The 25,098-nt window shown below is 36.5% G+C and overlaps 1 protein-coding gene across 1 annotated transcript in view; it reads left to right on the top strand.

The window, feature by feature from the left end:
- Positions 1-24,484, top strand: part of PTPRC (protein tyrosine phosphatase receptor type C) — a 122,640-nt gene extending 98,156 nt beyond the window's left edge. The window contains exons 16-31 of the mRNA XM_082672782.1: positions 1,400-1,509; positions 2,067-2,157; positions 2,249-2,325; positions 6,853-6,889; positions 6,988-7,085; positions 7,806-7,931; positions 9,644-9,801; positions 10,015-10,150; positions 12,038-12,187; positions 15,246-15,336; positions 16,564-16,697; positions 17,765-17,899; positions 19,507-19,629; positions 19,853-20,028; positions 21,546-21,681; positions 23,412-24,484. Coding sequence (XP_082528908.1) covers positions 1,400-1,509; positions 2,067-2,157; positions 2,249-2,325; positions 6,853-6,889; positions 6,988-7,085; positions 7,806-7,931; positions 9,644-9,801; positions 10,015-10,150; positions 12,038-12,187; positions 15,246-15,336; positions 16,564-16,697; positions 17,765-17,899; positions 19,507-19,629; positions 19,853-20,028; positions 21,546-21,681; positions 23,412-23,687 — 2,054 coding nt within the window. The 3' untranslated portion in view covers positions 23,688-24,484. The remainder of the gene's footprint in view (positions 1-1,399; positions 1,510-2,066; positions 2,158-2,248; positions 2,326-6,852; positions 6,890-6,987; positions 7,086-7,805; positions 7,932-9,643; positions 9,802-10,014; positions 10,151-12,037; positions 12,188-15,245; positions 15,337-16,563; positions 16,698-17,764; positions 17,900-19,506; positions 19,630-19,852; positions 20,029-21,545; positions 21,682-23,411) is intronic.
- Positions 24,485-25,098: the final 614 nt, after the last annotated feature.

Genomic DNA, 25,098 nt, shown 5'->3' with positions numbered 1-25,098 from the left:
GTGGCCCTAGGTCAGAATTAATGAATGCCAGAAATCTCCAAACACCCAAAGAAGCAACCATACATGGACAGTTTGATAGTTATGATTGGATAGAAAATTTCCACGGACAAAAAAATAAATGTACAACCCTAATGGGCACCTTCTTTCTTCATCTAAAAAATAGGGGAAATTAACATGAATACTGAAAAACTACTGTCAGATATACCTGGGATAGTAGGAGTTGTTTCAGTATTCATATACACTTACAGCTATTTACATTAATATGTATTTTGTTCTTTAGTAAGTTATTTCACAAGCCTAGCATATAATGAGTTTCACTCTGGTGGCATAAAATATTAACACAATCTGTTCACAGTCAACTATAGAGATTATCACATTAAGATGAGTCCTGGGTATAGAGTATTCATCATATTCTCTTATTTATATGTTTACAGTATTTCACAAGTTAAAATAGATACAATAAAAAGAAAAAATTACAATATAGATGAGTATTGTTATTGCCATAAAATGCTTTTAATCCAACAAAAAATGTATATATCCTCACAGTGGTGATATTTGGTCTGGAATCTGTTTGTAGATAGAAAATGAGGAAGGACATTCTATGTAGAGAGAACAGTGTGTGCAGAAACATGAGGACAAGAAAGTGTGTGATGCACTTGGAGAACACTCATGCCTAAGATGTAAAGCAAGTGTAGGAAACAGTGTGGTTGAGATGGGTCAGGTGAGATGATAAAAAGGGATCATATATCACATTAGACATTGAAACTTTAGCCTATAGGCTATGGAGCACAAACAATAGTGTGAGTTTTTTTCAACAAGCAGAGCTGCAGGCTCGTATTTGTATTACAGAAGATTAATTTGTGGCAGTTTAAAAGATAAGTCAGGGTGGGGACAGGCTGGAGTCAGGGAGACGAGTCTGGAAGATGTCCTTACGTGGATGAAGAAAAGTCCTGAGCATGATCACAGGCAGAAAGGATGGAAAGTACACGGTGACCTGTTGGATACAGGAACAGAGGGAGAAATCGTGGATCACCTGGAAATTTCCGTCTTGAATGACTTTGTGAATGGTGGTCCTGTTTGCCAAGATTTGAGATGCTAGAATAAAGGGAAAATTACTTTGAACATCTTGACTTTGAGGTCCCTATGGAATAACTGGGTGGAAAATCTGAGAATAAGAGGGAAAGATTAATACAAAGGCCAGAAGGGGGCTGGAGCCCAAGATTTAGACGTCATAGGTTTACAGGTGAATCTTTATGTGTGAGTGAGATTTTCCAGGTGGAATGTGTATGTAAAGGAAAAACACTAAGGACTGAATCCAAGGTATATATTTAATGAAATTTGCATGAACAAGGGAAAGAGAGACATTAACACTAGTCGTGAATCTTTACTACATTTAAAGATGATGAGAAGCAACTGATGAATGTGGAGCCCATCCATGCAGATGTTTTGTTGGAAACTTACAAGAGAAAGATCGCTGATGAAGGGAGGCTCTTCCTGGCTGAATTCCAGGTGTGTGCTCTTCTCGATACGTGATGAGAAAGTTTACTCTGTTATCAACGTAATTCACCTTAAATGTATTGTATAACCATTTGCCTTGATAGTTTATCCCACATAATAGTGCAACGGAGTCAAAGCAGCTATTTATTAGCAGATATTTGCAGACCAGAAGATCATCGTCATAAAACTAGTCAACATTTCAAGATAATGCTGCTTCATTGTATGAATACTAGTTATGAAGCTGTATCTCGAAACGCATTTGGCTGATTTTGTCCTTTTGCTCTAGGTAATCATCCAAGTGTGTTTTTCAGTGAATTTTAAAGTGGCAGAGCAATAACTGCTAAATTTGCTCTCCTTCATGGGATTTATTTTCCAAGTAGCCTATCATTCATTTTTCTTAAAGAGTGTTTTTTGCATAATTCCTAATAATGTTCATTTATTACCATATGCAACTTGTTCATCGGTGTAAAGGAAATACGTTCCAGGAGGTGTCATTTGTTCAAAAGGATAAGTGGCAAGGGGAAATGGTTTTTCTTGAATGTGACCCAAAGGATCTTTGTGTCTTTCAGAGCATTCCGAGGGTATTTGGCAAGTTTTCTATCAAGGATGCTCGAAAACCCTTTAACCAGAATAAAAACCGCTACGTTGACATCCTTCCTTGTAAGTGCTCATTGAGAACTGGATTTCCATACATTTGGGCTACTTGATTATTCATGATTTCACTTATTTAATATTTCTTTTCTTTGAACAGATGATTATAACCGTGTTGAACTCTCTGACATAAACGGAGACGCAGGGTCCAACTATATCAATGCCAGCTATATTGATGTGAGTAAAAAATGCATAACAGCCAGATGGTTTTAGATCTTCATCATTTTGTCTCTGACTATTTTCATTCTTCTGGTATCTATGCATTCCGTTCAGCTCCTTCTTTGCTATGGCAAATTTTTATTTGTTTAAATTTTTTATTTTTAAAAAATTTTATTGGAGTATAGTTGATTTACACTGTTGTGTTAGTTTCAGGTGTACAGCAAAGTGAATCAGTTATACATATACATATATCCTCTCATGGAAAATCTTTAGAAATATTATTTGAAATGATTTGAAGGAAGCTATAAATGCCATTGATATAAACAACAAAATCACTAATATTTGCAAGAATAGTTATTTATTATTTGTTATTGGTGCTAGGTAATATAGGATTTTTCTTTCCAAACAGAATGATAACTAAGAATTAAAATACTCTTGTACCTGTCATACGCTGGATATTATCTAAATTATCTATGTGTGTATTTCTCATAAGAGCCCCGTCTTTGCCCCTCACCATAGAGGATAGGACTGGGAGGCTCTGATTAATTTGGTACTTTTGCCCTTTTCTTATTTATTTATTTATTTATTTTTGTTTTTAGTAAATTTATTTATTTATTATTTTTGGCTGTGTTGGGTCTTCGTTGCTGCACGCGGGCTTTCTCTAGTTGCGGCAAGCGGGGGCTACTCTTCGTTGCGGTGTGCAGGCTTCTCACTGCGGTGGCTTCTCTTGTTGTGGAGCACGGGCTCTAGGCACGTGGGCTTCAGTAGTTGTGGCTCACGGGCTCAGTAGTTGTGGCTCACAGGTTCTAGAGCACAGGCTCAGTAGTTGTGGCTCACGGGCTTATTTGCTCCGTGGCATGTGGGATCTTCCTGGACCAGGGCTCGAACCCGTGTCCCATGCACTGGCAGGCGGATTCTTAACCACTGTGCCACCAGGGAAGTCCCTGCCCTTTTTCAATTAGTAACAGTATGAGGATATAGTGCATGGTTAATTTATCTAAAATGTTTAAAAATGTAATTTATTAAACAATTGTTCAGTAATTAATGCATCACACGAATTTTTTAAAAAAAAAAAGCAGTATAAAAACACAGAGAGACTTAAAAACAATTCCTCCCACCCAATCCACCATTTACCCAGTGCCTCCACCTACCCTAAAAGGTAACCTCTATGTTGTTTCCTATTTATACAGCGGGAGTTTTTTAATACACAAACAAGAAAACATCAACATTTGTTATCCCCTCCTTTATCCAAAAATGTTAACGTAATATTCACGCTGTTCTGTATAATGCTTCATTTACTTAAAACATATATCTTGGTTACATAAAATATCACTGTAAAAAGCAGGGACTGGCAAGCTTTCTCTGTAAGGGACCAGATAACAAATATTTGGGGTTTTGCCGGACATACCATCTCTGCCACAGCTACTCAGCTCTGAAGCCCAGTGACTACACTTCTACAAACAATACATAATGTGGCTGTTCCGAAAAACAAATTGCATTTACAAAATCAGGCCATGCTGATTTGACCCACAGGCTGTAGGTTGCTGGCTCTGAACACCGAACATTTCTACATCTTTCTTTAATATTTTTAGGGTAATTCTTGGCATAGCTGCATTATGAGGTATTTAATCAGTTCCTATAGTAACAAGCGTTAAATATGGTTTCTAATCGACTATTACAAACAATAGTTTAATGAATAATCTTGACTCATATTACTTCTCAATGAGTTTTAGCATATCTGTAGGATAAATTCCTCAAAGAAGAACTGCCGGCTCAAAGGGAATATGCATTTGTAATTTGAAAAGACATTTCCAAATAGTCCTCCACTGGGGTTGTACCCAGATATGTTCCACCAGCAAAGTAAGAGTGTTTATTTCCACACAGACTGCCAAAACAGTGACTATCAAAAATTGGTTTTGACAATCAAACAGTTGACAAACTGTCTCATACTATCATCCATGCTGGTTTATAAGGTAATTTCAAATTTTTCTCAAAGAAAAAACAATTGAAATTGAGGTTTGGTTTGTTTGTTCTGATCCACATGATTATATAAGCTTTCACCAACTTTCAGTGAAGAAAGTAAAATGTTCAAATTCTATCTATCTATTCATTTATTTATTTAGACAGTGTATTAATTCCCCAGAGTGGACATAACAAAACATCACAAACTGAGTGACTTAAAACAACAAAGATGTGTTATCTCACAGTTCTGGAGGCTGGAGGTCTGAAATTAAGGTGTGAGCAGAGACATGCTTCCTCTGAAGGGTCTGGGGAAAAATTCTTCCTTGCCTCTTCCAGCTTATAGTGGTTCCTGGCCATCCTTGGTGTTTCTTGGCTGGTAGCTGTATCACCCTGTTCTGTGCCTCTGTCAACACATGGCCTTCTTCCCTGTGTGTCTGTGTCACTGTGTGTCCTTTCTCTTATAAAAGACACCAGTCGCTGGATTTAGAGCCCATCTTCACCCAGTATGACCCCATCTTCCACAAAGACCCTATTTCCAAAGAAGGTGACATTCTGAGATTCTGAGTGGACATGAGTTTTTTGGGGAACATTATTCAGTCCACTACACACAATTTATGTAAAATTATAGAATAATGAAAAAAAAACTTTTTACTTGAATCGTTCATGAAACAAGCATCTGCAACTTCTGTGTCCTTTTGTGAGATAGCTGATGATTTTCCAGAGCAAAATTCTTGACATTAATGATTATGATGACTGTATAATAATAATAATACAATTTATCATACATTTGCTATTTATCAGTCATGAATTTAAGTGCTTTACATATATTGATTCAATGAACTCTCACAACAACTCTGAGGTGTTCCCAATTTTGCTAGTAGAAGCAAAGCTAGGATGTTTTTTCTCAAGCATTTTGTCTGGAGACAGCCCTCTAACCTGTACAATGTCCTACTTCCCATCAACTTTGTTTGATGCATAAGAGTTTTTGTAGGGAGATTGGGATTGACATATATACACTAGTATGTATAAAATAGATAACTAATAAGAACCTGCTGTATTAAAAAAAAAAAAGAACACACCCTCTCACCATACACAAAAATAAACTCAAATTGGCTTAAAGACTTAAACATAAGACATGACATCAAAAACTCCTTTAAGGGAGCATAGGCAAAATATTCTCTGACATAAATCATACCAATGTTTTCTTAGGTCAGTCTCCCAAGGCAGTAGAAATAAAAACAAATAAACAAAAAAACAACAAAAAAAGAGTTTTTATATTTTTGTTTCATGTTGTCCCTGTAAATTCTATCTCAAGCAACACATACCTCTTGGCCTGACATGTGCTCTTGGTATCCACAATGCAATTTCTTGTTCTTATGATATTCAAAAGGCTTGTTTATAGTGGCAACTAACACTTTCAAATGTGAGGTCATAGTCCAAAAATAATTACTAAGACTGTGTCATAATTTTGGCCTCTATTTTAACTTATTCTGTAGGTGACCACTGCAGGCCTTCACAATTAACGTTGAACAACTTTATTTGTGTATAGTGTCTTTTCCAAACAATAACTTGTTCTTCAAAGTAAAGTCATTGAGAGCAGATTTTATAAGGATTTAGACAGTCTCTAGGGAAAAAAACCTTATATTTTCTGTTCAAATAAATATGGTAATTATAGTATCGAGTTATACTTTTCTCCAGCAGACCTGGGAGCTCATGGAAAAAATATGTCTCCAGATTTTAGATAGGTACTTGACAGACTGTAGCCACTCAATGAATACTTGTTGAATAAATGAATGTATGAATAATACTATATCATGAGATAGAAGTTTCAAGAAGTTACTAAAATTAATCATGGATTATTGTGGCCCACGTGACTGAATTTCATCTAAGGGCAAAGGTTATCTCTCTGAAGGGCTTTTCTGATCACTGAGGTAAGTCTGAGGAGTAGGAGATAATTTGAAAGAAACTAGCACAGTGTCTCACCTGTCTCTATTCCTTCTTTGCCTTGGTAACCAGAGTGGAGAAAGCAGACATTGTAGGTAATAAAATGAAAGTTATTGTATCTCTTATCTAGAGTGGCAGAAAAGGATTCTAGGGAATCAGCGGTATATCCCAGCACTCGTTAAGAGGTAGAAGTATGGGGCTAACCTCAGGATGATTTATTGAAAGAAATTGAGTAAAACTCCCCAAAGTATCTCTATGGCTGGTAAGGAGGTTTGAATTCTGGCAGATGGTGCTATAAAGGTTGGCAGGATCTAAAATATAGGAGTGCCTGTATTATGCTTATAAATTGCTGCACCTTCCCACATGAAGATAAAGTCTATCTAGCTTTAAAAATTGTTTAGGGTATATAGCAAAGACCCATGAAGGTCATGAACATTGTTTGTAAATGTTGACAAACATATTTGACACAGTTAACTGCCACTGAGTTAATAAACCCCCCCTTTTAATTTGAAACTGCCCAGGGAAATACACAACCAAGAAATGGCAGATCTAAGGCAACTTCCCTATCTCACACTTTTGCATGTAAATATATGACTGAGCGCTCAGTAAATGATATACCTCTGTGTGTGTTTTGAACAGGGTTTCAAAGAACCCAGGAAATACATTGCTGCACAAGGTAATTTCTCTGAGAGTCCAACATTCTTTTTTGAAAAATTGTTTTATTGCACATTTAAGGAGATATTTCTTACCAGTTTTTATTTGTTTACCCCCTAGGTCCCAGGGATGAAACTGTTGATGATTTCTGGAGGATGATCTGGGAACAGAAAGCCACGGTTATTGTCATGGTCACTCGATGTGAAGAAGGGAACAAGGTAAGGACCCAGAAGGTTCATAGGGTGAAGGTCCAGGACTCACAGGGTGGAGGCTGGATGTTAGGAAAAGACAGTGTTGAACTGCATTTTGAAAAGTCACGTGTGTATGTGCTTGATGACAAAACAGATCATTCTCTGTCTGAATCAGTATAACACTTGATTTAAAATTTCATACTTGTAGAAAAATTAAATATGCACATATATAAATATTTGTATATAAGTATAACATTTAAATGTTTCTGCTTCATTGCTGGACTCCTACGTGATTCCTAGTTTGTTGCAGTATTATTTTAAGTTCAGTACACTTCTGTGGGCTGATTTCACAAATACTTGTTAATACTTGAAACACACAGACCTTAGGCAGATAGATGAAAATTCATGTAACGTGACTTTAGGAAGCGTGAAAGCCTCCCCATCCCCCAGCCTGAAATTAACCACACGCAACCACATCATTTCTGCTGACCACCAAGCACGTCCCCATTTAATATGCAGCTAAGCCTGGGAAGATCATCCTTCTGCTGGGTCGTATGAAGGAAATACTTCAGGGCTCTTAATGGGAAATGGAATACTTTCCAAGCATCACAGTTTACAGGAGACTATAAAAATGTCTTGAGACTTTCAAAGAATACATTTTTGTGTCTTTTGTTTTACAAAGAATGCTTAATAAACAAATCCATTTACATGAAAAACTGGAATCATTAATGATTTTTTAAAATATAGAACAAGTGTGCGTTATACTGGCCATTGATGGAAGAGGGCAGCCGGGTTTTTGGAGATGTGATTGTAGAGATCAATGAGCACAAAAGATGCCCGGATTACATCATTCAGAAGTTGACCATTGCAAATGTGAGTTTGCTTTACGACATAATTTTAATTTTCATACTGTTTGTCTAAAAATATAATTATGGAATATTAAATGTGAGACATTGAAATATATCTAGAAAATTATTTTTTAATGAACTGCAGGAGGAAGAGTTGGGTTAGAACAATAATACAAGCCAACAGGGTCAAGTTAAGTCACTAGTGAAAATAGTGTTTGTCCACATCACATCAAAAGTGTTTATAATGCTGTGACCCTTGAAGTATAAAGAGCTCATCAATTGTGTTAAATGAATGACTGCATTATTGAATTAATGATAAAATGGTCCCTCATCTCAATGGGTTTATTACCATTATGGAAAATATATACAAATAGCACAGAGACTACTGTAAGAAGTCTAAAGTTCTAACTCTGTAGGTGAGATAAAATGTTTAGTTCCGAAAAGAAAATTGTCAGTGTGGCCTTAAATAATAGTTAAAATGGTGGTCTTCTCACATATTATATGATTCTGCTCATATGAAAAGTCTACAATAGTCAAATTTATAGAGACAGAAAGTTGGTTAGTGATTGCTTGGGACTGAGGTGGGTGGAGCAGGAATAGAGGTGACTGCTAATCTGTATGGATTTCTTTTGGGGAGGTCATGAAAATGCCCTATAATTAGACAGTGGTGATGATTTACAACTCTGTGAATATAATGAAAACATTTACACTTTAAAGAAATGTGAAAATATCTTAATAAAGATGTCAAAAAATGGAAGTCTTTATAGATAAGGTTGAAATTTTCTCTGAATTCCATTTATGGGAGGTTTTCTCAGTAATCTAAATTGTATTTCCATATGATCCAGATACATTTTGTGAAAGAAAAAAATATCAGTTGCCTATTTCTCCCAAGGCCTCCTAAGGCCCTGTGGCCTCACTAACAACTATGCCCTTGGAAGGCTGTGGAACAATCCCACCAGTGGTTCATGGCCAAAGACATGATGCACTAAAGCCAAGAATGTAGAAGCCAATACCATTCTGGTTATGTTGATTAGTCTGCCATTACTATTCTTCATTAAGTCAGTTATTTCCTATCTGAAAATTAAAACCAACCAAGTTTGTTTGTTTGTTTGTTTCTTCTATTATCTAAATGTAGGTAGTTCTTCTTCATACTTGGTCAGAGAATTATGAATTATGTATCTTTTAGTGCTTACCTTGAAACTGGGAGAAACATGAGCTGTAATCTGGAGCTGACTCTCCTGAGTTCTCTCTCTACAGTCGAGCTGACACTTCTAATATGAGAAATATAGCATTAATCAAATAATTAATCAGCTTTCTTCATATGACAATAATCCTGTTTGTCTTCCTACCAAGCAGAAGTATTTCAAACAGCTGTGAGAATGGCTTTTACTTTGTATCTTTTCACACCCACCCACCAATCCCCTTGTTTTGTGTTTTATTGTTTTTATTTTGTTTGTTTGTTTTTGGCTTGGCAGCATGAAAGTTCCTAGTGGTTTCAGCTACACTTAACCATATGTTACTTACCTTCCTGGTAAGTAATTGCTTACTGGTTGGTGCATGCCAGTCCTGTGTGATGTCTCAATTCCTAGTTATTCATTGGAAAGGAAAATGTAATCATGAATGAAAAATAACTTGCACGAGGAGTTTTTTGTACTTTTCCTCCCTTCCACTTACTTATGTCCCATAGTTTGCTCTGAGAAAAAAATCATCTAAAAAAAAATATTATCCCCTGGCTAGAGAAAAGAAAAAGCAACTGGGAGAGCAGTGACCCACATTCAGTTCACCAGCTGGCCAGACCATGGAGTCCCCGAAGACCCTCACCTGCTCCTCAAGCTGCGCAGGAGAGTGAACGCTTTCAGCAACTTCTTCAGTGGCCCTGTCGTGGTGCACTGCAGGTAAATAAAGACCTCCACCAAAAGCACAAGGGCTGTTCAAATTTTCACTCCTTGGGGTGTTAGGGCCACCCTCCCCTTTGGCAATTGCTACTTTGAGAAACAATCTATGAGGAGAAACTGACATTGTTTTCCCTGCTTCACCCTGGCTGGCTTTTCCATTCATTTTCCTGCCGTGATCGATCATATCTTCAACCTTTTCATTTGTTTTGTCAGTGCTGGTGTTGGACGCACAGGCACCTATATTGGAATTGATGCCATGTTAGAAGGCCTGGAGGCAGAGAGCAAGGTGGATGTCTATGGCTATGTCGTCAAGCTAAGGCGACAGAGGTGCCTGATGGTTCAGGTGGAGGTATGTTCCAGGCCACAGTCACTATCCTCACTTATGCCTTTTGGCTTAAATCTTTTTGTGGTGGGAGTAGAGATCTTAAAGGAAATCCAAATTCTTCTCAACCTCGAACAGTGGGTGAAAATTGTTTTCTTTTAATATCTGGAAAAATAAAGCACCAATTGCAGTTAGAAGCATTTTGCATTAGTGGCTGAGAGTACTGTGGAAGGAGGATGACTATAAAATGTATTTAAAAAAAATAATGAGGGGCTTCCCTGGTGGCGCAGTGGTTGAGAGTCTGCCTGCCGATGTAGGGGACATGGGTTCATGTCCTGGTCCAGGAGGATTCCACATGCCGCGGAGCGGCTGGGCCCGTGAGCCATGGCCACTGAGCCTGCGCATCAGGAGCCTGTGCTCCGCAATGGGAGAGGCCACAACAGTGAGAGGCCCGCGTATCGCAAAAAAATAAAAAATAAAAAATAAAAAATAATGAAATAGCACTTACACATATCAGATTGGGAAAAATTTTTAAATGCCAAAACCCAGTTTGGCAGCATCTCATAAAATTAAAACTGGGGAGACAAGAAGAGGACGGTACAGTGGTTAAGTGGGAACTAGATGTAGTAATTTCAAATCGTGCTTGTTGTTCTTAATACTGTGCACCATTTTACCAGTGTTTAATGTCCCTGTGCCTCAGTTAAGTCATATGTAAAATGGAGATAATGATAGTATTTACCTTACAGGGTTAACACACAAAGGGTAACCCAAGTAAGCACTTAGACAAGCCCCTGGAAGATGCATGTAGTCAGTAATTGTAAGCAATGGTTATTATCAAAATTGTCTGCATTTGACCCAGCAATTCTACATGTATGTATATAACCGAGAGAAGCATTTGCAAATGTGTGCTACTAGAAACATGTTTAAGAATGTTCATTGTGTTCAGCATTGTTAGAATAACAAAAACATAGAAAACCTTAAATATATATCAATATGGGAATGAGCAAACAGAATGTGGACATATGGACCCTTTGTAAACACATGCTCTGCTGCAATTGACAGGAATAATCTAGGTCTGTAGCTCTCTGTGTAGGTAGATGCTCAGATGAAAACAATGAGTGAATATAGTCACCAGATGAAACGTATACAATTCAATTTATGTCATTGTTAAGAAAGGACACAAAAATGTACAATGTTATAAATACATAGATATTAGTGTAGAAGTATAAAAACAGATTGTACACGAGAAAAAAAAAAGAAATTATTTCCTGTGGAAAAACACAATAGATTGGAAGGATGCTACAGCCAAACTCAGGGGACTAGAGGTGGTGTTAAAGAGTCTTGAATTTTATCAGAAATTTGTCATTTATTTAAAAATGGTGGATTCAAATATGATAAAAGGTTAGGAGTTGTTAGATATGGGTTTGGCCTATTGTGCTTTATAGAATAATTTTCTCTGTTAAAAGCTTCTAGGAAACTCTTTTAAAAAATATGTTCTATGGAATATCAACCTGCTTTTTTCTTTCTCAGATATAGTGTGAAACTTATTATAGTTTTATATATTAGTAATTTAACTTACTGACTCAATACTAGTCACAGAAGGAAGTAACAGATAATGTTTTTTAACTGTTAGGAATGAGATATAAGTTATGCCCTACCTTGTAGATGCCTCATCTATTTACCAAGCTATTTTGTTTTTTCTGGAAAAAAAAAAATCTGGGATGGAATTTGCTTATATCCCATAGAACCATGAGAGCTAACTTCCAGATTATTTAAATGTTACAGATATCAGTTTTCTTCTCCATACATTGTCTCCATATGAGCAAAATTATGGGAATGTAGAATTTATTTAAATGTGATTGATAGGACTTTAAGTTATCAATTAATTATCTATATTCTTCCCTGAAATTATAGGCACAGTACATCTTGATCCATCAGGCCTTGGTGGAATACAATCAGTTTGGGGAAACAGAAGTGAGCTTGTCTGAGTTACATCCATATCTGTCTAACATGAAGAAAAGAGATCCACCCAGTGAGCCTTCCCCACTGGAGGCTGAATTCCAGGTAACAATAGTGAGAACAAGAGCACCATTACAGATAACTTGAACCTCTGTCTCTTTTCCAGTGCTGTCCTATGTACTTGACATAGTTCTTGTATTTGGGCTTTGCCATGAAATGGAGCACAGATGAGAGAACAAAGACACGCAGAGTTTAAGAGAAATGCCTGAAAGCACACAGCTATTCTGTAGGAAACTTGTTTAAACCAAGAAATCTGATTCTACAGCCAACATTTTAACCATTTTTCATTAAGCTGGTATAAAATAAAGTGTCAGAATAATAGCATATGGCCACAAAATTGGCCCTCCAAAGGCAATGTAGCATCTCACCTTTAAAAACTACATCTGGTTTTGGTTTGTAAAGGAAATAGTTAGAGGAGTTTATGACTACTTAGGAACATGAACTGGCTGGAGCTGGTAGACAGAAACTAAAGGATAAATATGTGTGTCCTAACCTATTTATCAGGCAGTTACTCTGAAAACTAACCTAGGATGTAGCTCACTGTGATTTCACAGAGTTGGCAGAGCTATCTCCAAATTGCTCAGTTGTCAAAAAAATGTTTTGTAACTTCTCTCTTTCACCTATGATTTTCAGTTTATTGAATCTTTCCGTAAACTACCAAACTGGTCAATTCAGAGAGTTTCACAGCAAGACCAGGAATGTGCTTTTAATCAGATGCAGAATCATTGAATGTTTTGGATCAGAGTGGGGCTGGGGTGGGAGTGGGGCTTGAGATAATCACCGTGGTGGAACAGCTAGTAGGCTACCGGCATGGTCTTCGATAGAGGGGTGTTTTCTTATTCTTGCCCTTTTAGCTGATAAATTGACCACCTGTGATACATTAACCCCACTATACTGCATATAGATAGACACTGTTTAAAACACTTATACATTTAATGTAAACATTCATATGTAAAGTCACTTAAAAAAAAGGGTAAATTCTTTGGCTGAACAAATATGATTGAGTCTGTGCTCTGTACTGAGTACAATTCTAGGCACAAGAATCAAAGTGATTTGTATGTGGACATGGGGAGTGGGTGTGATCCAGACAGGTGGTGACCACAGCTCTCATAGAAACAGTGAAATTATTCCATCTAAGCAGAAAGGGAGACAGAAAATGAGGGTAGAGATGGAGGTTGGTTGGTAGATTAGTGACGGGAAGTTGAGGCAGTTCTTGTCTAATTGCCTTATTTTTCTCAAGAGAATACGAAGTAAGATCATTGGTTGGGCGTTTAGGGGGACAGAAGTGAGTAGGGCAAAGAAGGGCTTATGCTTGAGAAAGAGAAAAGCATATGAAATAGTTCTATCAAAGTAGGAAAGCAATCTCCCAGGCAAAGGTGGTAGGGGTGCCAGAATTATCGGATCATTTGAAATTTATGGTCATGAAATTAAAGAGAGCCAGTCGGTTTTTTGTTTTGTTTTGTTTTTGTTTCCTACAGTAACATTGGGGTTAGAGCTGTGTATAGTTGGGTTAAACCCATCTAGAATTTTTTAAAGTGAATAATTGAAAGTTGGGAGGCAAAGGCACTAAGGGTGTTTGCAAATGAATGATACAGTGTGGATAATAAAGAGCATATTGGCCACAGAAAGACATGAGGGAAAAAAAGAAAGGAGTAAAAACAATATGATAAAGGTTTTGATAGGATTGCAGATTGCTGGATTGGAGGTACTAAAATAAATGACTGGGAAGAATAGAGGTAATTTTCCGTAGGAAGGATGGTTGAAGTCATAACTTTTAAAGTGATGCAATCTTTGGAATGAAACCTACCTACAAAAGTGGAGTGGGGAATGTGGATGGCTGAAGAAAGGAGAAATATTATAGGAGGTGAAGAGGTTAAGAAATAAAGAGGCTGGAGTGTGATTTGAAACAAGGTTCCATATTTAGTTTGAAAAAAGGCACCATAGTTTTCGAAACATTTATATATAATACATATTCACACATACCTATATATATACAAACATATATGTGTATAATGTGTGTGTATAATCTTCCTGAACTTTGTATGATGAGTTCTCTCAGTTTAGGTTATTCATCCACTTGACAAATATTTATTTAAGTTATTTATTGGGAAGAAAAGGCTGCAGGCAGGGAGATCTTCCGGTAGAGATTGACCTGTAAACAGATATCTAAAGGGCGAGTAGAGGTTAGCAGAGTGAGAAAAAGGGACAAGGATAGTCCAGGTAGAAAACACACCTGAGAATCTGCTAAGAGTTAAAGGACAGCTTAGCCCCTTCCAAGACTGTGGGAAGTAGGTTTGGCTGCAGTGCAGGGGGTCCCAGCAAGAGGTGAGGCTGCAGAGACAGTCAAGGGCATCTCCTGACAGGCTTTCTGTGCTGTACAGATGCTGAATCCTTCCTAACAAAGATGGGAAGCTGCCAAAAACCTGAGGGGGGACCTGCTCTGTTTTGTGTTTTAGAAGGATTAGAGCAAGTGAGATTGAAGATAAAGAGGCCAGTGAAAAAACTGCTGATGTTTTCAAGTAAGAAGTGAAAGCAGATTGGACTAAGTAGGAAGAGAGAAAAGCGGAAGGATTTGAGAGCTCCACCCGGAGAAATGATAGGTCTTGCCGACTGATTGATTGATTAGCTATCGCGAGGGAGAGGGGAAAGAGTCTGGAGGGTTTAAAGAAATGAGGTATTGATTATTTGCGTGAGCCTAGTCTTCGGCAAATGCTTCATCTGGAGAATTTACTTTGGATCATTTAAAATAATTTACCATTGCTTTTGCAATATGGAGAATAATCAACATCTATGCGATGCTTTCAACTTATACAAGAATAAACCATACTATTTTGCTATCCAGCACCTCTTAACCAGGAAACATATTCTGTTATATAACTGTATATGTTCAAATTCGCCATGTCAAAGTACTTAATACCTGAGCCATTATAAAGAAAAATTCAGAGGCAAACTTAAAAATTGTGCCCTTAGGGAACGTATGCAAATTTCACAAAACCTGGTGAAATTCTTTTCTTAGGGAGCATCTTACGCTACAATAATAAACTAAGCCAATACATAAATTTTTAAAGGAGTTTCCATTCTGTTTTTTTTTTTTTCCCCTCAGAGACTTCCTTCATATAGGAGCTGGAGGACGCAGCACATTGGGAATCAAGAAGAAAATAAGAGTAAAAACAGGAATTCTAACGTCATTCCATGTATGCAGCTTATTTTATTTTTTGTATCAGATAAAGTGAAGCTCTCTTTTGAATTTGTTTAATGTGAGACACACACACAAACCTTTTGGAAGCACGTTTTCAACATTTGCTTGACAGTAGAGAATAGTTATAGGCTATTTGAATTTTAGTTGTAGCAAATACATTGAACCCCAAACATTTACAATGGACTTTGGAGGACAGACAATATTTCATGTTTTCTTTGTACCAATTAGTTCAGAAATGGGTTTTCAGAAAGATGTAACCTCTGAAGCTGGGGGAAAAAAGCCAAGTCCTCTTTACCAGTTTTCTCTCATCTTCAGTTTATTGCAGTTATTTACTCCAGGGTAATAGCCAAATAGCAAAATTACATCCTTTTGTTCCCTTTATGTTTTCTGTTTATCCCTTCCTTACACCAAGGAGGTTAAAAGTAGATGGGAAATATACTATAAATCATCAAATTTAACAGACCAAAATAAGCATCATTGTCAAGACTTGAATTTTGCTACTTAAGTATATTGATAGGACCACACCTGGCACAACTATAATTTTATTCAGTTGCCTACACTAAAACTAGCACGGAGAAAATATAACCCAAGGTACTAAGCTGGACAACCAAATAAATCGGATCAATGCATGGCTGACCTAGTTAATTACTGAAGAGGTCCTTATGAATATAGTTTAAAATATGGAATTGATGGTGCTGTAACTAGTCAGATCATTTGATCAGGTTATTATAAATGAAATTGAGAAACAGTGAGAAATTATGGACTAAATACTTTTCTTGTTGAAAAAATTATCTGAGATACCCATTGAATTAAGATTGTTAATTGAATGTTAATATGATATAATTGAGAAATCAGGTTTTTACTTAAGCTATGTATTTTATTAACGTATATGTATTTTTAAAACTTTTGTCCATCAGCATGATGATATTCCATGGAAAACTAAAGTATATATATCAACGATTGCATAATCGTATGGAACATTATGACATAGAGTTATGGTCTATATTTTTTCCTGGAACTTTCTTGGGATCTTCTTTCTATTAGACTTTTAAAAAATAATGTGTTAATCAATAAAAATGGAGCAGGATCTCATTCCTTGTAGATCAGTACATGTACATCATGTAATCTGTCACTTCTAAGTGACTTTCTTATTTCCACATGATGATCAAGCAGAGATTAGGGGCCTTTAAAGGAAGACTGACTGCTACTTTGTTTTGCGTAGATGACTTTAACAGAGTGACACTTAAACATGAACTGGAGATGAGCAAGGAGAGTGAGCATGACTCAGATGAGTCCTCTGACGATGACAGTGACTCGGAAGAGATGAGCAAATACATCAATGCCTCCTTTGTAATGGTAGGTCCTTATGCTTCCAAAACCCAAGGTCCGACTCTAAAAAATATATGTATGTTATTATGGCCATGCATTAAGTGATTCTATAAAAGAATGATGAGCTTGACCATAACTATGTATTGATTGACATGAGAGTTTCCACTTTTAATGCTATATCTTAACTTATTGCAACACTCAGATGTTAAAACCTAATGAGTCGATACAGAACAAAACAATGCTATTAGTTACAGTTTATGACAAACATGACTATTATATAATTTGAAAAATAATGACATTTCAGCAAAAGCAAGTATTTGAAAATGTTTATACTTACTCATATACCCAAATTGTAAGCAAACCTAAATTTGCATATTTTTATGGCTTTTCATTCCGATTTTCTGAATATGTAAATGAGTCTGTGTCACATACCTTTTTTTTGGATACACTGAGAATTCAAACAAGGAACTTTTAGTAATTCAGTAAATATTTTTTGCATGTACACTAAGTTGAACTTATTTCTTTTCCCAGTTTTCTTAAAATATTGATATGTATTCATAGAATATTAATTATAAGATACAGAATATATAAACATAAATTAGAGACATGATGGAGATAACTTGAAATGCTTATGCTTTTTTTTCTTTTTACCATCACATTAAGCTTTCCAGTAGAAAAAATGGTATTTTGGGAAGGAAAAATTGTTAGTTTCCTAAAATAATATCTTCTAAACTTGATTTCACACTATTAGTCAGGTATTATCATTAACTAAGTAAATATCTTATATATATATATATCACATTGTTTTTTGGACCTAAGAATCTTTTTTTTTTCACTTTTTAAAAATTAAAGTATAGTTGCTTTACCATGTCATGTTAATTTCTGCTGTACAGCAAAGTGATTCAGATATATATATAATCTTTTTTATATGCTTTTCCACTATGGTTTATCACAGGATTGGACCTAAGCATCTTAATATTAGGTAACAGCATTGATATCAAATTAAGTGACTGTACTTTCAAATGGTTATTTTAAACATGCACTGTTCGCTCTCCAGCACTAGTAACTAAGTCTCACCTTTAATTTTTTTAAAGAGTTATTGGAAACCTGAAGTGATGATTGCAGCTCAGGGACCACTGAAAGAGACCATTGGTGACTTTTGGCAAATGATATTCCAAAGAAAAGTCAAGGTGATTGTTATGCTGACAGAGCTAAAGAATGGAGACCAGGTTTGTACTTTTAAGAAGCTTTTAAGTCTTTCTGTCCTAAAATCTGATTCTTCATTCTTGGATTACTTACTTGATTGCTATACCTGAGTCCTTTTGATCCCTCTGTCACACAATTCCATTTGTTCATTCTCCCCGTTTTCCATCCGAGCGCTGGCCTCCAAAGTTTTGCATTCGGGTTCTGACCCTCTCTCCTGTTTGCCCCTCACCAGCCCTGCCTACTGCTCACAGATCATATAAGGCACAGCAATCCCAGTGCCACCCTCTGCTAAAAACAACAAACGGTCACCTTTTCCTTTTTTTTTATCAGGATAGAAACCAAACTCCTCAGTCTGATATTTATGATCCTCAATAATCGAGCCCTATGTATCTTTCCATTTTCCTCATATGTTTATGTTTTCCATACTTTCCACCTTGGGCAAGTAGATTTACTGACTGAATCTTAACACATCATTTGTGTTCTCATCATTGACTTGATTTTCTGACATTCCATGTACCTAAATGTGCCTTCTCTTCCCATTTTGATCCCATTCTTCTAGAACGGTAAAACTCTGGAAAATGTTTCTAAATCCTGTCTTCTTTATATCCATGTAATATTTATTGTCATACAATTCTATAGTTGGAGGTGAACCTGAGATCTAATTTGATCTTCTGCCTAATGTCTGTTACATGTATTTGAGCCTTTCCGAATACCTCAAGTTATCAAAATTTACCTGGCAGTACATCTTAGTTTTAGCACCTAACACATTATCTGACATATGTTAAAGCTTATTTAATAAATATTTTCATAAGTATGCATTATACTATATGCCTTCTTTTTCTCTCTCTCTTTTCCCTATGTACCCTTGTACATAGAAAATTGTTTTTTTTTAATCTTTCTGTTTTTTCTTTTTTAAAAAAGAAATCTATGTTCAGATTTTCAATGTGGAATTCTAGCAATCTTTTCCTTCATCTAAATTGGGAAAATCAGGAAATGGAACGGGAGCGTGGGCAGGAATACCTATCATGGTCAGCAACTGTGGGACTGTAGTTGGTGGGAAACCATTTGAGGAAGGAGGAAATACCTTTGTGATCTACCTGTTCTTCAATCTGACCATTTCCTTGGATATTCAATCAACTGATATAGACAAGATAGAGACAAAGCTCCTAGAGGTGTAACCTCCTTCTCCAAGGACCCCTGGAGGAACAGAGAGACTTAAGTTATTTCAGGGGTCATGAACAACGTCAGGTCAATCCATCCATTTTGAAAAGGTGATGGTGAGGGCATGGAAGGAAGGGAAAAACAAATCTGAGCTCTACACCAGGGATGGCAGAGCCATTCCTGTGGTGTCCTGGCCACCTCGGCTATCCCTAGGTTCCCTTGATTTGCACAAGGCAACACCATGTATTTGTTGAATGGATGTCCAACATACTTCAAATAGATTTTAGATCTTTATGATTAAGATTCAATTTTAGAGCACAAGTTGTAATTTCAAATTTAATAGAACAGAGGGAAGAAAAGAGAAAGAGGACAGGGATAGAGCAAAGACAGAGAGAGGTACTCTGAGTGCATTTAAAAACAAACAGAACCCTTGGGCAGATGATGTTGAATCATGTTCTTTCTTCTCTAGGAAGCCTGTTCTCAGTACTGGGAGGAAGGAAAGCAAACATATGGAGACATAGAAGTTCATATGAAGGACACCAATAAATCTTCAGCCTATACCATCCGTGCATTTGAACTGAGACATTCCAAGGTATACAAACAATTTCAGGAGTATGTATCTTTGGGGTAATTGATCTGGTTGAAAAACTAATATAAACCATTCTATGAACACAAAGCAACTCTCTCTATAATGTTCTCAGAATAAAAATTTTAAATGATTTAAATGAAAGTAACTGTGAGGAAAACATGACTATCAACTTAACAGATGGGCTGAGCTTCACTCGAGTTTATGTTCCCTTCCCTTCTGGTTTTAGAGGAAAGATCCACGAACCGTGTTCCAGTACCAATTCAATAACTGGAATGGGGAAGAGCTGCCCGTGGAGCCCAAAGACTTAATCTTAATGATTCAGAATCTCAAACAGAAACTTCCCAAGAATTCCACTGAAGGGAATAAGTTTCACAGGAACGTGCCTCTCCTCATTCACTGCAGGTGGGTGGGATTTGATGGGATGTGCTCTAAAAATCAGCATCCTTCTTGACCTCTTGGTTTGCACCTTCTGTTAAATTCTATTTCTCCTAACAGATAAAAATGCATGACTGCAGTGGAAGCCTCTTAGGGAGTGGGGCACTCTCTCCCATGTGCTCCCACAGCATAACTATTATAGAAATACAGCAGAAATAATTATATTTTAGTGCAATGTTGTTAGGCTGTGAACCTGAAATGTCACATGTCCTGAATGAATGGAAGGATGCAAGGACAGACGGATGGATGGATGTTGCATTTTATTTCTGCCTAAGTGCATTGAGCCCCACGCTATTAGGCGTCAGTAAAATCCAGAAGACTGAATGCTTTGCCTCCAAAAAACATATCTTAAGCTATTTATTAAACTGAAATCTCAATGTTTAGCAGCTTCGATTTGAAACCCATCACCTGACTCTCTAAATGGACCCCAAAGGCAAAGATTTTAATAATATCCATAATAATACTTGATTTGATTAACTTCTGTTATGCAGACCCTTACTTTCATCTGTGATAGATATCCACCTTAAATAAGAGATATTGAAAGAAGGGTGTGTGATATAAAATATTTGCATAAAAAATGGTAAAGTAAATTAGAAATGAAAAATAGTAAAGTAAAATGAGAAATGTAAATCTAGCAAAGGGCTTTTAGAATTTTTGAGAACCTTCATTATTATTATTAGAATTGTATATGCTATAATCAGGACCTTAGACAGATATTACTTTTTGGCATTTATTTGAGTTTTCAAAGGTAAAACTTACATGGAAAGAAAAATAAGATGGGAAGTTTAGGCTTTAAAACTGTATGTGTTTCTTAGGGAATGGCTGAATACCTACTATATGTTCCTTGTTATGTACAATAAATAAAGTTCTGCTATTAACATATTCTTTAACTTGAATTTTTATTATAATCTAACATACCTCTCACAGTTTTGTAAGTAATCTGGTTGCCCTCTTTTTAATAAATAACTTCACTAGGTATCATTTTTCTATTGGTGCAGAAGTGTTAACATTTGTAAAAAGCACTGGAGAGGCAGAAGAGAGGAGAAAAAGCATGTGGTTTAGTAATTTACAAAATATCAGGTCCAGTATTTCTGGTTTCATCAGTTTCTAGCCCTGACTTTATTTTCCCTAAATCTCAGTATCCTCATCTGTCTGGCGGATATTATGATATTTGTCTTAACAACTTCAGATGTAAATTAAAGTGCATTATAATTGGTAAAGTACTAATAGAAGAAAGTATATTTTTAAAGCTTATGACAAATATTTTTTTAAACTAAATGACTATTATATTCCCAAATTGAAAAAGTTTGCATAAAACATGTACTTAGCAGAAAAGCTTTGCTCTTAAGATATTGGAATAAAATAATTACAGTAAACATGAAGTGGAAGCATGTATTCTTGTCTCTCTCTTTCAATTTTTATTCCAATGTCACTTTCTCCATATAATGTAGAATTTTTTTAAAATCTATTTCTTTCTATTTTAGAGATGGATCTCAGCAAACAGGAATATTTTGTGCTTTGTTAAATCTCTTGGAAAGTGCAGAAACAGAAGAAGTGATAGATGTTTTTCAAGCAGTAAAATCTCTACGCAAAGCTAGACCGGGAATGGTTCCCACATTTGTAAGTGTACCTCATCATTGCTTTTTTTTTTTTTTTTTTTTTGCTGTACGCGGGCCTCTCACTGTTGTGGCCTCTCCCGTTGTGGAGCACAGGCTCCGGACGCACAGTCTCAGCGGCCATGGCTCACGGGCCCAGCCGCTCCGCGGCATGTGGGATCTTCCCGGACCGTGGCGCGAACCCGTGTCACCTGCATCGGCAGGCGGACTCTCAACCACTGCGCCACCAGGGAAGCCCTGTCATCATTGCTTTTAACATGTTTTGCATTTTTATTTTGACGATTTCTTCTCTCTCCTTCCCTTCCCTCCCCTCCCCCTCTTCTGATCCTCTCCTTTCCATTACTTCTTTTCTATTTGCTTTTCTAGTCTTCTCTTTTAAATTCCATTTTACATGATCATTCACATTGAATTATTATTAGTACAAATAAGAGACCTAATTGGAGTTTGCCAACACTTTGTGGTGGTGGTTCTTGAAGAACATGTTTTTAAAAGCTCATGGATTCCCTCAGTTTCCCCACCTTTAATCCTGTATCCATTTGTGTTGCTGTGTAGCAAACCACCCCAAAATTTAGAAACTGAAAAAAAAATAACGTTTATTATAATTCAATAATATGTTTGATCAGCTGAAGATTTCTGCTGATCACATTAGGCTTAGCCAACCTGGACCAGGCTCACGGATATGTGTGTTGTCGCTGATGTGTCCACTGCGACTTGACTTTGTCCAAAAGGACCTTGACTGCCACTAGGCTGGGAGTTGGCTGGCATTTAGCTGTGGCGATAAGGATGAGTGGATCCCCTGTCTCTCCTCATCCAGAAGCCTAGCCTGACACATTCCCATAAAGGCAGCAGGGTTCATAGGGGCAGAGTGAGACCCCTTGGATCCCAGGCTTGGGACTGGAACATGCCTTCCTCTGCATTTTATTATCTGAACAAGTCACAAGGCCAGCTCAGCTGTAGGGCATGGGGTCATAGACCCAACCTTTGTCCAAAGGGCCTGCAAAGTCACCTTGCAAAGAGGTGTGGATACAGAGAGGATAATGAGTGAGCATTGTCATAATCAATCTAAGCTGTGTCCTCTGTAAGTGGTAGTGACCACAGATGATGGTCTGGGAGTTAGTAACAAAGTAAACTTAACTACTCACTCAAATATAGGCAGCTTTTACTTATGTATGACCTTGAGCTTACATGTATTGATGTTAAAAGTATATTGAGTGCCTGCTACGTGTTTTGCCATTAAGAGACTCATTGTTTAGTGTGAGGAAAAGGCAGACATTTATTAAACAATGTAGTAAGTGAAATGACAGAGAAATTATTAGAGAATATGAATGAGGGCACTGAATTTAACCCAAGGGGATCACATTGGCTTCCTGAAGCAGGTGACCCCTGATCTGATGCTAAATGATATGTAGGCATGAACCAAGAGGGTGGCCACCAAAAATGGCTTCCTTTGCAAAAGCTTAGGAATGAGACACCCCACACGGCCTGCAAGGGGGCCGAACACCAGTCTGGTGTGGCTACAAGGCAAATTCTGAAGATTGCCCTGCAGTCAGTCCTTTAGAACTGTAAGGAGGGTGAACCATTTAAAATGTTCTTTTTTATGAAAACACATGAGAGTTGTTTTCTGATACCCAGGTCTTCCCCAAGTAAATGATTAAGTCCTGCTAATTTTCATCTGATGTAAAAATAATGACATAAACCTCTTTTATGTAATTCCTTCCTTCTTCCCTTTATTAGGAGCAATATCAATTCCTGTATGACGTCATTGCTAGCATCTACCCTGCCCAGAATGGGCAGGTGAAGAAAAACAACCAACAAGAAGATAAAATTGAATTTGATAATGAAGTGGACAAAGCGAAGCAGGATGCTAACTGTGTGAGTCCACCTGGTGCCCTGGATAAGACTCCTGAAGGAAATAAAGAGGATGAAAGTTCTAAACCCACAAGTGGCCCTGAGGGGCCAGAACATTCTGCCAATGGTCCAGCGAGTCCAGTTTTAACTCAAAGTGCATAGGAAAAGGCAAACATGGGGCAACCCAAAACCTCACATTAAACGTTATTTCTATTTTTCTAGAACTAGAAAGGCAAAATAGATATACAATGGATTAATGAAGGGCATGGACAAATATTTGTGGGAAGTTTCTTTTTTACAACTGTAGAAAAATATTTAAGACAGTTTAGTTGAAGCATTTTGTACAGTCTTATACTTATTTTAAATTTTATCCATCATTCAGCAAAAAACAACTTCTTTGTAGTCTGTGTGTGTGTGTGTGCGTGTGCGTGTGTGTGAGAGGCAGACAGACAGAAACAAAGAGGCAGAGAAAGAGAGAGAGAGAGAGAGAGGATGATTTCAAGTAAATCTAAATGCTCTTGAGAAACTTTGCTTTTTTGGTTTTTTATTTTTTTTTTTAAGAAACAACATTTTATACGGAAAATATTAACTTTGCTCAAAGGTTGTATTTTTTTAAATCATAAATTGTGTGTGAGCTCTGTGTAAGAATAACATGTACATTTCTAGAATGACCTCAAGATGGCCTCCTTGTTCTACTGAAATATATCTTATAATTTACTATGTTACCTCTAGAAATAGACATAAAATAGTAGGTGTGTATAGTTACTATAAGAAAGTTAACTAAATTAACATTTGGAAATCTTATATTCTATATGGTAGCATTTAGTACAATATCTCAAGCTTATTTAATCTAATTTAAAATTTCAGGAAAACCTATCTTGTTATCTTCATATGGTGTTTACGATTTTGCAACATGGATTGTTCTCTGTATAATATGTGAAATTCATTGCTTGATACTTTTGACCCAAAATTATATGTTTGTTACAATTGAACTTAAATAAACATCTTTAAACAAATGCAATCTGCATTCAATCCTTAGGACAAAAATGGAGTCATGCAAATGTAGTTGTTCTAAATATTTACATACAAAGCCTAACATAGCTATTTTTATGGAATAAGACATTGATATGAGATATATAATATTGCATATGAATATTTTTCATGGTAAAATTTGTCCTTGCCTTTCACTGAAGTGCATTTACTTTGAATTTCTCAAATGTTTATACTGCTTTTATCAGGAATTGATAACAACAACAATGAAGTTCAATCATTATCTTTTCTTGTACATAAGTGTTCACATGTTCATATATGAATTATGTAAGCAGATATTGAAATATAGACTTATGCAATTAACATTTGTAGAATAACTCTATAGGTTTTATTTTTTAAAGATATATAGTCTAATAATTGCTGGGATCCAGAAAAAATTCAAGAAAAGGTAATAAACAAAACTTTTATTGAATTTGCATCAGTTTATTACATTAGTCACACACTGCCTCTAAGTTGGCTTGGTTCTCTATATCTTCACTCTCCTGATTGAGTTTAAATATCTCAACAATACATCATCAATTGT

Source organism: Grampus griseus (assembly GCF_964374135.1).
Source record: "Grampus griseus genome assembly, chromosome: 1".
Taxonomy (NCBI): Eukaryota; Metazoa; Chordata; class Mammalia; order Artiodactyla; family Delphinidae; genus Grampus; species Grampus griseus.
The sequence above is the reverse complement of the archived record's forward strand: the minus strand, read 5'-3'. Positions and strand labels throughout refer to the sequence as shown.